General features: G+C 37.7%; 1 protein-coding gene across 1 annotated transcript; it reads right to left on the minus strand.

Annotated features, from left to right (window-relative positions):
• Window positions 1-7,030: 7,030 nt before the first annotated feature.
• On the minus strand, window positions 7,031-8,461 carry LOC131613457 (uncharacterized). Its single transcript, XM_058885126.1, has one exon. It carries the CDS (start codon window positions 8,459-8,461, stop codon window positions 7,031-7,033), a length of 1,431 nt encoding a protein of 476 aa, XP_058741109.1.
• Window positions 8,462-16,816: the final 8,355 nt, after the last annotated feature.

Here is a 16,816-nt window from a genome sequence, read left to right on the forward strand (position 1 = left end):
TTCACTTTTTCTCACAACTTCACACGATTAATTCACCTATCAAATTAAATCATTTTCACCTCATTTTTCACACACTTGCTATTTAATATATCTATTTTGTGAATAATCAAAAAAATCATAAAAATATTATTTATTTCATATATTTTTATTAGGTTTAAAATAGTATGTTTTAAGTGTTTTCTTAAATACTTTGAAAATATATATTCATTTTGTTTTAACCTAAATTACTTTGTGAATAATTTTATGATAAAACCCTAATTATTTAGGTCTTAATTAGGTATAGATTTCATCTTTGCCTTAATTAAGTTGACTTTTGTCAAATTGCAAAACTGTTTTCAATCTCTGATTAAGCAGACGATTAAGGTTTTCAAACAACAAAACCTTATATCATTTCAATCTTTTTTCCAACTGTTTTTATAACAGTAAATCATTTTCAAATGGGCCTCTAATAGAGTATAAGTCCCAACACCTTCCTCTCTTCTTAGCTTGTTTTCAAAACTGTATTTTCAAAATCTTCTTTCTGTTTTCAAAACATTCTTCTGGTATTTGAAGGGCATTATTCCCGGTGAAACTCTTCAGATACCTATGTGACCTTTGTCCATCTTCACTTCTTCTGTTTTCAAAACCCTTAACTGTTTATCATATATATATTCAACTGTTATCCATCAATTGCTGGTAAGGCTTTGTACATACTTCTTCAAAGGCCTCCACTCCATCCAGGTTAGGCTTTACAAGCTTTCAATTTACAGTCTTTATTTAAATTACTGTCAAATATAAACTGTGCATATATTTGTTTAGAACTACGTTTGAGTGTAAACCCTAGGAAAGTTAAACTATATATATATATATATATTATAGGAATATGACCTAGGATTGAGAATGTCTTCCCGGTGAAGGCTCTTTCCTAATTAGAAATCTGTAGTTCAAACCCCCAAGATGAATTATTCCCGGTGAAACATCTTGGCAAAAACCTTAGAATCCAAAAAGAAATAGGACACATCCACCCAAAGAGGAATTATTCCCGGTGAAACCTCTTACCCATTTGCTTAGAGCCAAAATAAGTTCAAAACTACATAGCTTTCTCTTGTGCTATAACAAGGACCCTCGATGACCCTCGATTAGCCTCCTATTGGGCTTTGTACAAGGACCCACAGGCTTCTTAAAAGCATTTCCAGCTTCCTCTTGAGCTTGTATACAAGGACCCACCAGGTTTCTTATAAACATAGGAACAGGTCTTTAGTCACCTTTTAACCTACCCTGGTGAGTTTCTTCCAATTAAAACCAGACTTTAAACAAGCTAAGTTTGTCTCAATTTCAAATTGAGTACACCTTTTGGAATGAGAGACATGGACAGTCTCTGTCACCCTTATCTTCTTTAATCTTCCTTAGCAGAGTCTAGGATCCATGTTTGCTTATCCTCAGCAAGTGTCAGCCTTCATCTTGGGGTTTAAACAAGAAGTCTCATTAGATAATCTTTCTGCCATTCATTCTTTCATTTCAATAAAAACCTCTGGAAAGGGTTAGCCTCCAAAATCACTTCTTCAAAAAACAAAGATTCATTTCTCTTAGGAGATAATTTCCCCAAAAGAGTCAAAACCCCTGGAAAGGGTTAGCCTCCAAATCATTCTTTCATTTTAACAAAAACCCCTGGAAAGGGTTAGCCTCCAAATCATTCTTTCATTTTAACAAAAACCCCTGGAAAGGGTTAGCCTCCAAAATCACTTCTTCAAAAAACAAAGATTCATTTCTCTTAGGAGATAATTTCCCCAAAAGAGTCAAAACCCCTGGAAAGGGTTAGCCTCCAAATTCAGTCAATAAACAGTCAAAATCCCTGGAAAGGGTTAGCTTCCAAAAAAATCATTCTTTTCAAAAGACAAATTCTCCAGCCGAGTCAAAATCCCTAGAAAGGGTTAGCTTCCAAAAATCAGTCTTTTAATACATAAACTCCTTCAGTAGAGTCAAAACCAACAAAAACAGTTAGCCTCAACCTTGGGCTTCATACAAGGCACCAAAAAACAATAAATTCCCCTGTTAATAGTCAGCCTCAACCTTGGGCATTGTACAAGGCAGATAATAGAGTCTCCCCTAGTGAGTCCTTCATTGTTCAATAGCCACAACCTTGGGCTTTGTACAAGGCAGATAAACCATATGTTGTGTGTCAAAGATTCCTATAAAGTCATACATACTCAGTTTATTTAAGAGTCCGCCACAACCTTGGGCTTCATACAAGGCAGAAAATATATTTTCCCTAAGTAGAGTCAGCCTCAATTCTGGGCTTTGTACAGAACATAAAAATCCCTTGTAAATTAATCCTCAATGGAGTTTTCTCCAGAATCATAATAATAATTAATCAATCAAAAAGCCTCAAGCTTGGGCCTCATACAAGCCAGTTAAAAGTCAAATCTTTTATATAGTAGATAGACATAGCTTATCTCTATAGAGAGATCTTTCTTCTATCTCACCACATTCAAACAAACAAACATTACATTTTAATCAAGTCTCCCATTTAGGATTTTGAAAGGCATGAGCTGGCAGTAAAACCCAGACATGCGGTAACTTTCCCTAATTTGGATGAGCATCTTTCTTTCATTTAAGAGGCATTTGACTGGTATACTTGCACATACACAAGTAAGGTCCCCCTCTTGACTGAAATGAATTCAGTTATTCTGTCACTCTTTTAAAATGTTTGTGGTGGAATAGTAGAAATACCTCTCTATAAAGATGATTTCATGCCTCTTTACTATAAACAGTGATTTAATTCAAGCTTCAACCTTGAGCTTCAAGCAAGGCACCAAAAATAATTAATAATTAATTAGTTCCCCGAACTACATTAAGCTCTGACTTCCACTAGGGATATGTAGGCATGAGGTTCACAAGGAATCTCAGCGAGCTAATAAAATACCAAAAATAGTCAGTCAGTCTGTCTGTCTTTCTTTTATTCAATTCAATTCCTTCTCCTAACACAAAGGAGAAACTTTCCCAATAATCATTAGCAGCACAAACACATTTAGACACAGAGAAGGTTCCTGTAGAGTACTACAGATATGTAGGGTGTTTAAACACTTCCCTATGTATAACCGACCTCCCGGACTCCAGAATTTCTAGTCTAGGTGAAATCCCCACACTTAGCAAACTCTTAGGGTTTAGTTGAGATCTTTTTTTCCCTTTCCTACTCGTAGGACAATAAGAAAGTTCGTGTGATATCGTAGGAAGAACTGAAACAAAATTCATCCCACCACGGGCGCATTCTCCTTCCAAATTTCGCGTGAAGGGTCTGGCGTGCCGTCCTCCCAAGTGAAACGGGGAGGTAAAAAAACGACAACCACAGACTCATCTGGTGTTGCCGAGTCAGAGATGGGAGAGAACTTCTTTGGAGATGCATCACATGATTGCTGAGATATTTTGAGACTCTTCGAAACAGAACTTGTGTCATACTCGTGGGAAGAATCGCAATAGTTCAAACTTAATAAGTGACGAGAAGGACCAATAGGGTTGTTTGCCGTTTGTAGAAGAATAGGAGTGCGAGGGAACTTTATATACAGACTAAGTGAGGGAAGTTTCAAATAGTGGATATTTAAAAAGCCCAAAATGTATTCCCCAAAACATGTTAATTGCTATAATTTGATTTGATGGCAAATACCTAACATACCCTTCACCTTCACAATGTTTTTGGAGGATGTTACAACATTCTCTGTGACATTACATTCAATAGGTTTGATCACCATAATTAACAGTTTTAATGAAGGATTGCTAACAATTCTAATCGATAGATTCGATTATCACTAATAACAAATAAATGTATTTTAAAAATTAAAAATTAAATTATTAATTTATCGTTACTCCTTATAAACAATAGATTCGATTAAAAATAATAACGAATTGACAAAAAAGAAAATGCTAATCATCGTAACCAATAGAGTGGTTAAAACCCTTTAGCAAAATAAATGTACTTTTATTATTTTATTTTTATTATTTTATTTTTATTATTTTATTTCTCACCAATACGACTATTAGATATAATCGGATCAAAGAGAAAATTAAGAAATCAATAAGAATTAATATTAATACATTAATTAATTATTTTGTTTTATTACTCATGGGGGTGTGTTTTGTTAAGGCTAGCAATTTAGGGGGTGTTAAAAGTGTTAGATTAGGCCCAAAAGTTTGTGACCCGCTGTGATTGTGTGTGGCGAAGGCGTAGGTTATGGTGGGTGAGCAAAATCAAGATCGTCTGATCTAGATCCTACGGCCTGCATGTAAGGATAATTGAGGAGAGTGATAAGGACGTGCGCACGAAATCATGTTCCCTGTGCTAGACGTGTGGCCATGGGAAGGCCACGCGTCATCATTCTCGGTGAATGGGTTTGATTATAAAAACGCAGACTCAACCCCCCATGCCTCTTTTTTCTCTTTTCGTTTTCTCTCTCTACCTCTCCATTCTCTCTCAATCATCTCCTCTCTCTTCTTCTTTCATTCTACAAACGCAACCCAGAAAAGCCACCACCCACCACCGGACGGAAATCGCCGTGGCCGGTGGTTTCTCCCCCAACCACCCCTTTTACCGCCTTACAACCCAGTTTCCGGTTGATCTTCAACCGCAAAACTCATCCCAAAACCCAGATCTGGAAGAAAAATTAAGAACCCTAATAAACCCTAAGAACCCTAACGAACCCTAACCCTCATTTTCAAGAACCCTAACCCCTTTTAAAACCCAGAAAGCACATTCAAGCCAATAATCATACATATAACCAATCAACAAACCTAAGCTAAGTGTTGATTGAGGGTTTACCTTTAGATCAATCGCCGCTTATAATCCCAATATGCACGCTTTGTATTCCGCAATGTTGTTGGTTCAGTCAAAGCATAGCCTCGCAGTGAAGGGTAAGTGATGACTGTCTGGAGATGTCAAGACTGCCCCTATACCATGTCCAAGTGCATTTGAGGCCCCATCAAACATAAGTGTCCATATTGCCCCTGGTTCAGGTCCTTCGTCGGGCCCTGGTATTTCGTAGTCCCTTACCACCATAATGTGCTCGTCAGGAAAGTCAAACTTCATAGACTGGTATTCTTCGAGGGGTTGGTGAGCAAGATGTTCTGCCAATACACTCCCTTTTATTTCCTTTTGGGTGACGTATCGTATGTCGTATTCTGATAGTAACATTTGCCACCTTGGGATTCTACCCGTGAGAGCCTGTTTTTCGAACACATATTTCAACGGATCTATCCTCGATATCAACCATGTGGAATGGTTCAGCATATATTGCCGTAGACGTTTGGAGGCCCATGCTAGGGCACAACATGTCTTTTCCAATGGTGAATACCGAGATTCGCAATCCGTGAATTTCTTGCTAAGATAGTAAATAGCGTGCTCTTTTCTGCCTGTTTCATCCTGTTGCCCCAGTACACATCCCATAGACCTTTTGAGGACTATGAGATACATGATCAGCGGTCTTCCTAGTACGGGAGGTATGAGTATTGGTGGTTCTTGTAAGTAGCTCTTTATAGCTTCGAAGCCTGCTTGACAATCGTCATTCCACCTGATCGGCTGATCTTTCCTTAGTAGCTTGAATATATGCTCACACGTGGTTGTTAGATGTGAGATAAACCTTGAGATGTAATTCAATCAACCCAAGAACCCACGAACCTCTTTTTTTGTCCTTGGAACAGGAATTTCTTGTATAGCCTTCACCTTGTCGCGATCTACCTCTATGCCTCGTTGGCTCACAATGAATCCCAATAGCTTTCCTGACCTTACACCAAATGTACACTTGTTCGGGTTTAACCTTAGCTTGAACTTATTTAAACGCTCGAACAATTTCTGTAGGTGTGTAATATGCTCTTCTTCCGTACAGGACTTAGCAATCATATCATCTACGTATACTTAGACCTCCTTGTGAATCATGTCATGGAACAATGTGACCATGGCTCGTTGATATGTTGCCCCTGCGTTTCGTAACCCAAAAGGCGTTACTTTGTAGAAGAAGGTGCCCCAGGATGTCATGAAGGTTGTTTTCTCCATGTCTTCGGGAGCCATTTTGATTTGATCATACCCAGAGAACCCATCCATGAAGGAGAACACCGAAGCTTGCGCTGTATTATCCACTAACATATCTATGTGTGGTAGTGGAAAGTCATCTTTCGGACTTGATTTGTTTAAATCCCTATAATCCACACACATGCGTACTTTCCCGTCTTTCTTAGGAACTGGCACTATGTTGGCAATCCATGGTGGATAGTCAACCACGGCAAGAAACCCTGCGTCGAATTTTTTGAGTACCTCTTCTCGGATTTTGTTATCCATGTCGGGGCGAACTCTTATACGCTTTTGTCTGACAGGCGCACATCCTTCTTTGAGCGGTAACCTATGCACAACGATATCCGTATCCAACCCTGGCATGTCATGGTATGACCAAGCAAATATCTCTGCGTACTCGTGGAGGAGCTTGATTAGTGTTGCTTTTACGTCCTCGTGCAGCGTTGCCCCAATTTTGATTTCCTTGGGTTCTTTGTCTGTACCCAAGTTTATAATGTCAATGGCCTCTTGAGAAGGGAGCATGCTTTTGGATTCCTTATCCATTAACCTTGACAATTCTTCCGGAAGTTCATCGTCTTCCTCATCCCCTTCCTCGGACTGATTAGCGAGAGCCTCGAGTTTATATTGAGTTTCAGCAGTATTATTATCGGTAGTGTTAGAAGGTGATATGCACATGTTTTATTTTTCGTTTTTAGTATGCAGATATGGATGTGCTTTTTTGTGAAAGAAATTAATTATCATTTTGAAAAGAAATAAATGCAAGAAGAGATAATGTTTTTAATACCAAAATGCAAACGATAATTTTTATTAATAACCTTAACATTGAAAGTAAATGGGGCCCTTACAAACCAACTCTATGCTTCAGGCGAGGCATGAGCGTTATTGTTTTTTATTGAAAGGGAAAAAAACACAAAAAGCAAATTACTTTGAAATGAAAACTATCTTTGGTATCTCAAGGCTTGTCCAGTTTTTGAGCTGCTCTCCTGATCTGACCCTTCAGATGAAGTTGGATGTTCCCTCCTTAGATTCCATGTTGGATATCTTAGCCACATGTTCATATCCGCCTGTCACGAAAGTCTCCATAATCGGGGGGAATCGTTGTTCCTCCATCACAACGCTTGTGATCTTCGACAGTTGATATCCTAGACCTAAGCGATCCTTCTTCTCCAAGATTTCTGGTACTTTGCCCCAGCCTTCCACATTCAGGTCTTGTAGGTCTCTCCACGATGTTACCTCCCTTCGCATTTTCTCCACAGGCAGTGTGACCGCAGTTGCAATCTCTAGCGCTTGGAATGCAGTTTCTAACGGTCCTTCTCCAACCTCACTGTATTTGTATGAATCCAAGTTGCTGAAGAATATGTCTTTCTCCCCATTGATGGTTATTACGGAGTTTCCATCCACAAACTTTATCTTTTGATGGAGGATGGATGTGACTTCCCCAGCTGCATGAATCCAAGGACGCCCTAGTAGGCAAGTGTAAGCCGGTTCTCTCTCCATTGCGTGGAAGTTGATACAGAAGGTATGAGGACCAACTAAAACAAGAAGATCTACTTCTCCAAACATCGTACTCTGCGACCCATCGAAGTCTTTGGCCACTAGACGGCTTGGTCTGACAACGAGACCTTCCAAGGCTATCTTGTCGAGGGTAGCTTTTGGCATCACATTTAGTGACGAACCTGTGTCAATCAGAACCCTAGATAGATGAGCCTTTCCACATTGTATAGAGATGTGCAAGGCCTTGTTGTGCGCCTTTCCTTGTGGAGGTAACTCATGATCATTGAACCCCAGACATGCCCCATCAGAGAGATTAGCCACCATCCCATCGAACTGATTTATAGTGATGTCTTTAGTTACATGTGTGGCATTCAGAATATTCATCAAGGCGTCTCGATGCTTCTCGGAGTGCACCAATAGTGATAGGAGTGATATTTTGGAAGGTGTCTGTTGTAACTGATCCACCACCCTATAGTCACTCTTCTTGATTAAAGCCAAAAATTCCTCAGCATCCTTATCAGTGGCTTCCTTATCCTTGGGGGTAGCCTCTACACTTGGTCTCGTAGCAGCTTGATCACTAGCTTGTGTCAAGTTTTCATTAGGCTTTTGTTGTGCCTGTGCAGTTTTGAATATGCGACCGCTACGGGTTATGCCTCCAGGTCCAACGATGTTTGACACAGCAGTATTAGCTCCGGAAATGTATTCCCAAGGTACTGTTTTCATTTTGTCCAAAGGATATGGAGCTTTGTTCTGATTAACCGGGATAACCCTGGTGTGTTCTTGTGTGGGTATCCGCAGTGGTGGTTTAGAACATGGGATGATTAATGGTTTCCTCGCCCCTTGACTGGGTATCATCAATGGCTCATTCCTATCTACCATGGCTACATACTCCTCCTCAAAGTGTTCCTCCAGCTTAATTAACCCTTTATCCATGAGTCTTTGCAGAGTGTCTTTTAAAGCTTCATTGTGTTCTAAGATGAACCCCTTTATAAGTAGATACCTCTTAAGTGCATCCATGGGGAAGCTTCTTTGTTGAACCAACTCTTGCTCGGTAACGACCTCTATTGCATTGACTGCCCCATCGTGGTGGGGCATATGATCAATATTTGTTAGAACAATATTTGTTCTGATCAATATTCTTGTTTTGATGATAACAATATATATGAATTTTGTATAAGACAATGTGGTACTCTAATCCTTTTCATTTTCCATTTCAGGAAATACATAAAGAGTATGCATAATTCAGCGCTCAGAAGCACTGACTCAGAAGATTCTGGATGGCTCCATCAAAACATTCTCTGGCAAGACATCAGAAGATGGTCAAGCAGAATCAAAACATGGACTATGAAGCATCAGAAGAACATGAAGTCAGAAGCAGAAGCACTGATGTTCTGAACGGTATCACGCTCAAGCACTTCAAAGTCAGAAGACAAGAAGATGCTCTGCACCAAGCTGAATGACTCAGATACTCAAACGTTGTATCTACAAATCTGAATTCAGAAGCAAGTACAAGATGACAGGCTATTAAGTCTAATCTTTGACTGACAAAAGGAAAGTTAGAAGCTACAAAAGGCAACGTCAGTAAGAGCAGCAAAAGCATGGCTCGAGGTAGTTGACAAAAGTATGAAACATTAAATGCAGCGTTGTACTATTCACGCAATGCATTAAATGCAACCCAACGGTCATCTTCTCAAACGCCTATAAATATGGAAGTTCTGATCAGAAGAAGATATACAACTCTTGCAAAAATACTGAAACGCTGTTGAAATCAAAACTCACGAACTTCATCTTCAACCTCACAACTCTTGTAATATTTAGTGAGTGTTAAGCTTAGAACTTAAGAGAAATATCACAATTGTGATTATAGCTTTCTAAGAAGCAAATTCATACTCTTGTAAACATTTATTTTACATTGATTGTAAAAGGTTCCTAGAGTGATCAGTTAGATCAGTAGACTCTAGAAGACTTAGAGGTTATCTAAGTCGTGATTTCCTAGAGTGATCAAGTTGTGATCAGTATAATCTAGAAGACTTAGATGGTATCTAAGTGGAAAACCATTGTAATCAGATTGATTAGTGGATTAAATCCTCAATTGAGGTAAATCACTCTAAGGGGGTGGACTGGAGTAGTTTCGTTAACAACGAACCAGAATAAAAATAATTATGTTCATTGTTTTTATCTTAAGAGTTTTTAAAGTCACACTTATTCAAACCCCCCCTTTCTAAGTGTTTTTCTATCCTTCAATTGGCATCAGAGCGCCGATTCTAGGTGGAAGCACTTAACCGTGTTAGGAAAAGATTCAGGGAGAAAAACACTAAGTCAATATGGTTGATCCATCAACAGCTGCATCAATTGCTACACCTGTTTCTAATGATTAAAACAATAATGGATTTGGATATTCTAGACCACCAGTATTTGATGGTGAAAACATTGAATATTGGAAAGATAGACTTGAAAGTTACTTTCTTGGTCTAGATGGTGACTTATGGGATCTACTTGTGGATGGTTACAGACATCCTATAAATGCTAGAGGAGTAAAGATGTCAAGACAAGAAATGAGTGATGATCAAAAGAAACAATTCAAAAATCATCACAAGTCAAGGAATATTCTGCTGAATGCTATTTCTCATGCTGAATATGAGAAGATATCAAACAGAGAAACTGCCCATGACATCTTTGAATCCTTGAAGATGACTCATGAAGGGAATTCCCAAGTCAAGGAGATAAAAGCTCTTGCTTTAATCCAGAAGTATGAAGCTTTCAAGATGGAGGATGATGAAAACATTGAAACAATGTTCTCAAGATTCCATAATCTGACTGCTAGATTAAGGGTGCTTGACAAAGGATACACAAAGGCTGATCATGTCAAGAAAATCATTAGAAGCTTGCCCAGAAGATGGGGCCCAATGTTGACTGCATTCAAGATTGCTAAGAATCTGAATGAAGTCTCTCTTAAAGAGATGGTCAGCGTACTGAGGAGTCATGAAATAGAGCTGGATGCAAATGAACCTCGGAAGAAATGTAAGTCTATTGCTTTAAAATCAAATAATAAAAAATGCACTAACGCTTTTCAGGCTGAAGAAGAAGATTTTGAAGAGTCAGAATCAGAAGAAGAAGAAGAAGAAGAAGATGAACTGTCCATGATCTCCAAAAGGGTAAACCAACTCTGGAAGAGTAAACAAAGGAAGTTCAAGAATTTCAAAAGTTCCAAAAGGCCTGAAAGAGGAGAATCTTCTGGACTCAGAAGATCTGACAAAAAGAAGGTCACGTGCTTTGAATGCAAGGAGCCAGGACATTACAAGAGTGAGTTTCCAAAGCTTCGGAGGGAAAAGCCCAAGAATAAGTTTCAAAAGAAGAAAGGCCTTATGGCAACTTGGGATGATTCAGATTCATCAGAATCAGAATCAAACTCTGAAGATGAGCAGACAAACATTACGCTGATGACCACTGTTGATGATGAATCGGAATCTACATCAGACTCAGATTCTGAAGAGGTATTTTATGAACTATCTAGAGAAGAGTTAGTTTCTAGTCTAACTGAACTTCTGGAACTCAAGGCTCAACTTAGTATCAAATACAAAAAGCTGAAGAAGCTATTTGAATCTAAAACTAAGAAGCTTGAAGTAGAAAATTCTGAACGGAAGGAAAAGGTTTTAAAATTATCCAAAGATGTTGAATCATCTTCTGGTTCAGAGAAGTCTATTCCAAGTATGAAAAATATTCTTAAGGAATATGACTTGAGTTTTAGAAAGTTTTTATCTAGCGGTATTGGAAGAAGTCAACTTGCCTCTATGATATATGCAGTTAGTGGAAACAAGAGAGTTGGCATAGGCTATGAGGGTGAAACCTCATACAAACTTGAATCTGTGGATGATATGAAAATCACATACAAGCCCTTGTATGATCAATTCAAATATGGCCACTCCCATGATATTAGGCTCACATCACATGCAAAGAGTTTTCACATTACACACACTAAGAAGCATGTGACACATACTAGAAAATATCATGTTGCTCAGAATAAGGAATATCATGTTGTTCCTCCTGTTAATTATCATGCTAAACCCAAGTTCAATCAGAACTTGAGGAGAACTAACAAGAAAGGACCCAAGAAATTGTGGGTACCTAAGGAAAAGATAATCCCTGTTACAGATATGCTTGGCAGCAAAGAAGAAAAAGGAAAACATGTCATGGTACCTGGACTCTGGCTGCTCGCGGCACATGAAGGGAAAAAGGTATATGTTCCAAGACCTGGTGCTTAAATCCGCTGGAGAAGTTAAGTTTGGAGGAAATCAGAAGGGCAAGATCATTGGCTCTGAAACCATAAGTATTGGTAACTCTCCTTCCATAACTAATGTTCTGCTAGTGGATGGATTAGCTCATAACTTATTGTCCATAAGTCAAGGAAGTGACAATGGTTATGACATAATCTTTAATCAAAAGTCTTGTAAAGCTATTAGTCAGAAGGATGGCTCAATCCTATTTACAGGCAAGAGAAAGAACAACATTTACAAAATTGATCTTCAAGATCTTAAGAATTATAAGGTCACTTGTCTTTTGTCTGTTAGTGAAGAGCAATGGGTCTGGCACAGAAGATTAGGCCATGCTAGTTTGAGAAAGATTTCTCAGATTAACAAACTTAATCTTGTCAGAGGACTCCCTAATATGAAATATAAATCAGATGCTCTTTGAGAAGCATGTCAGAAAGGGAAGTTTTCCAAACGTGCATTCAAGTCTAAGAATGTTGTTTCTTCCTCAAGGCCGCTAGAACTTCTGCACATTTATCTTTTTGGCCCAGTCAAAATTGCATCAATCAGAGGGAAGAAATATGGATTAGTCATTGTAGATGACTATAGCAGATGGACATGGGTAAAGTTCTTAAAACACAAGGATGAGTCTCATACAGTGTTCTTTGACTTCTGCACTCAGATCCAATCTGAGAAAGAGTGTAAAATCATAAAGGTCACAAGTGATCATGGTGGAGAATTTGAGAATAGATTCTTTGAGATTTATTTCAAAGAAAATGGTATTGCCCATGATTTCTCTTGCCCTAGAACTCCACAACAAAATGGAGTTGTAGAGCAAAAGAATAGGACTCTATAAGAAATGGCCAGAACCATGATCAATGAAACCAATATGGCTAAGCATTTGTGGGAAGAAGCAATAAACACTGCATGTTTATTCATAATAGAATCTCCATAAGACCTATTCTTAATAAGACTCCTTATGAATTGTGGAAGAACAGAAAGCCCAACATTTCTTATTTCCATCCATTTGGATGTATATGTTATATTCTGAACACTAAAGATCATCTACATAAGTTTGATTCTAAGGCACAGAAGTGTTTCCTTCTTGGATATTCTGAACGCAAATTTGATGATAAGCTTGGTCTTGAAAAGCCAAAGCAGTTTGAGAATTTTGCAGATATAGAAATCTCTAATTCAGACTCCGAAGAACCCAGAAGCAAAGTATCAGAAGATCAAGTTGCTGTTTCACTAGAAAATCTCAGAATTTCTGAAGAGCCAACTATCAGAAGATCTTCTAGACTCAACTCTGCTCACTCAGAAGATGTTATCATTGGGAAGAAAGAAGATCCTATCAGAACAAGAGCATTCCTTAAGAACAATGTAGAATGTCAATTTGGTCTAGTATCTCTTATTGAGCCAACATCTGTTGATCAAGCTCTGGAGGATGCTGACTGGATAACTGCCATGCAAGAAGAACTAAATCAGTTTACAAGGAATGATGTATGGGATCTTGTTCCAAGACCAAAAGGATTTAACATCATTGGAACTAAGTGGGTCTTCAGAAACAAGCAAAGCGAAAAAGGAGAAGTTGTAAGAAACAAAGACAGTCTGGTTGCTCAGGGCTATAGTCAGCAAGAAGGTATTTACTATACTGAAACCTTTGCACCAATGGCCAGGTTAGAATCTATTCGCTTATTAATTTTTTTTGCCACTTCTAACTTGGTGAATTGAATTTTATTTTTTAAAGTAACCAATGTTACGATGATCAAGAGTCGCCACCGACTTTTATTTTGTCCAATTTTAGGAAAGATAAAAAGTACAGAAAAATACCTTTATAAAAAAAGAAAACGGGCTCAGGGGGTGAGTTATGAAAAGGGAAGGTGTAATCACCCTTTTCATCCATAGTTATCTACGGGCTCTTAATTTGCTTAGCTCATATTTGTTTGTTTTGAGTTGAAAAGGGGCATAAGGACTTTAGTGTAAGTGCGTAGCCTTTGTTTTTTTTTTGAAAGAGTATTGAAAAGATGTTTTTTTAATTGAGCTAGGCATATTAAGAGCACAACCCTAAATAGTTGGTCTTTTTCTATGCTTTTTTAAAGTTCCTAGGACTATCCATACTATATAGAAGTAGGTAGTCCTTGTTTATATTGGACGTGTGGGTCATCGAAGGGTCATCGAGGTCGTTTGAAGGAAACAAGTAGAGGTACCTTTAGCAAGTTCGAAGGGACTATCGTCATTTTTCGTAGGCAACAATCGAGGGTCATCGAGGGACTTTAGTGACGATTTTATATTGAGGGACCTTTGCTAATGGGTACCTCTACATTTCGAGGGATACGACCTTATAATCAAAGGCAACCAAGAGAGGCGTACCCTAGGGGTGAGTGCGTGCAAGCATGTTGTATTCGATAATATTTATCTTGTTTTTATTGTGATCTAACGTTTTTCTTTTCAGTCTTATAATATTAACCTATCATACATCTAAACAATATAATAATAAAATACAGAAATTAAAAAGTGCTGGAAAGTAAAAAGACTCCTTTAAATATTCACATTTGACCTATAAACATTCTAATAACTAAATAAAAGAAATAAAATAAACAAACACGCGTCATACACGGGATTTCGAGATGAGAGAAGCAATCGGGAGAAAGTTGAGATTTGATGGTTAATTAGCTAATTAAAATAAAATCCTAAATTAATTATTAAGTTATTCAAATAAATTAACTAACCTAAATCTATTAAAAAAAGGTTATATTTAAAATGATCAAGAACCTAAAATTTACTAATTAACTTAAATTATAGAGGTTAATTAAATTTTTTGTGATTTTTAGTTAATTATTAGTTAAAAAGTTAATCAATAAATAAAAAAAGTAATAAAGGTTAAAAAAACACAGAAAAAAACGATTAAAGGCGCTGGGTTCAGGTGTGATCGCTTTCCGGGAGTGCACCATAGAGCAATATCTATGAGTCCTTCAGATCTGGTCGTTTATAAATCCATGGAATGGAACGTGAGCGTCCATGGTGAGCCCCTGCTGGATGTGCACACCTGATCTGATATAGTGTATAAACAAAAGTTAAAAAATAAACTTGTTGGTCACTGGGTATCGAAGCCAGATCCCACAAATTGCAAAGAGATCACGCTTGCCACTTCAGCTATCATGGTTAGTCAAACAATTAACATATAGCAATTATTAAATATAAAACATATAGTTAGAGGGAAATTCAAACGAAAGCCAAACTGGGGCCCTCTAGTGCTTGCGAGGAACCAATCAGATCAAGAGAGAGGGACCGGTATCGTTGACTGGCAAGTGAGACTGAGCCTCGTGTCTTGTCAAGGTCAGACCTTTCGTTTGTTATCTTCAACCTCCGTACCTGCGGATTTTTTTGCAACTTCAGCTTCCGATTTACCTGCGGATTTCGCTCCTTTTTCTTTTACTCAAACTGCAACTATGGAACACACACCAATACGATTCGAACAAGAATTAAAGGCACCCAGGTTACATAAACAGGCTCTTCTGAGTTCAAATACGTGATTGGTTTTGGTCGAAAACTCCTGCACATGGAGATTCGAAGGAAAAAAGTGGGAAGCCCTAATAATGGTGAATCTCACTACGTGCTTCTAAGCTTCGGTTTTAGGGTTTAAATCCCTTTATTATTCATCATAAACTTAAAGGAAACATCAAACCATGTTAAAAACCTGTGATATATGCAAAACGAAATCAAACAATAATGTAAGTATTGTAAGTGATGAGATATGCATGTGTACGTAGCATGAGAGTGTTTCTAGGCTTCTTACCTGCTATTTGGTGCCTGGTGAGCAACCTGGGATGATTGGTTGGGCGTGGAAAGGACTCCAAATATCAAAACAAAAATTCAACTTTCTTGAGATTCTTTGAACTTTTGGAGGCATTCCAAGGGCTAGGGTTTTCGTCCTCATGAAGGCTGAATCTTTAGGTATATATATATGAGATGGATTAGGGTGTGAAAATATTGGAGAGAGATCAAGAGATTTGAATGGAAAATATTTGTTTTTAATTATGCACCAAATCTTTCGTTTTTCAATCTCCATTCTATTTTCCACAACTTTTTTCACGTGTAATTTTCCTTGGTTGGATGCATTTGGACATGATTTTATGAATGGAAGTTTTTTGTGTGATATGATTTTGTTTTATTTTGATTTTATTTGATTTATATTGATTTTAAATAAATAAAATCAAAATAAATATAATAAAAATCAAAAAATACTTATCAAATGATCCTTGGGCCTTGAATGGTCTTAAAATCACGTGGCTAATCCAAAACATATGGCCCATTACTTAAAAGTTTGATTTTTTACCATTTAGGTTTTCATGTTTTTATTGAAAATCGACCAACTTGTACCAAGCATATCTCCCTCATTTTTAATCATATGAAGGTGTTCTTATACTTCTTAGAAATCTCAAAGAGTCCTCTAAAAGATCCTTTTGGTTTCACCTTCATTGAGTTTACCATGTTCATTTACCATCCTTTGAGAAAAAGTGTCTTTTTGTTGACTTTCAAAAGGACCTATAATGTATTAGCTTGTATCTTTCAACTGGTGCATTTCTTGACTTTGGACCCAACATCAAAGTTGTAGATAATTGAATTTACTTGAGAATGAACTTTTGTTGGGCAATTTCTGATGAACCATGTGAGAGTTATGGCTGGTCAAAGTTGGGTTGACTTTCTTCTTTAAAAACCTAATTTAGAAACTTTCTCTTTTGATGATTTTGGACCTTTTCTTGACGAATCATGATCAAACCTTGATCAAATGATGAATATAACATAAAAATGTTGATGTTGCCCAAAAATCAGGAGTTTTGACTGTGATTTGATGATAGTTGACTTTTAACCTAGCATTTTCGACTATTGACTTTTTGAGCCATTGATCGAGAAACCTTGTGAATGGAGGCTTGAAAATTGATATGAGGATACTCTGGGTCCTATAGGATACCATGAAGTCCATTTGAGGCCTTAGAAGTTCAGTTTCCTTGAAAAGAATCACAACCCTAATTTTGGGCCA

The sequence above is a fragment of the Vicia villosa genome, linkage group LG6 (genome assembly GCF_029867415.1).
Source record: "Vicia villosa cultivar HV-30 ecotype Madison, WI linkage group LG6, Vvil1.0, whole genome shotgun sequence".
Classification (NCBI taxonomy): Eukaryota; Viridiplantae; Streptophyta; class Magnoliopsida; order Fabales; family Fabaceae; genus Vicia; species Vicia villosa.

What these genes read in the sequence shown, in the direction of transcription:
- LOC131613457 (XM_058885126.1), bottom strand. Translation starts at nt 8,461, where the DNA reads ATGGATAAAGGGTTAATTAAGCTGGAGGAACACTTTGAGGAGGAGTAT.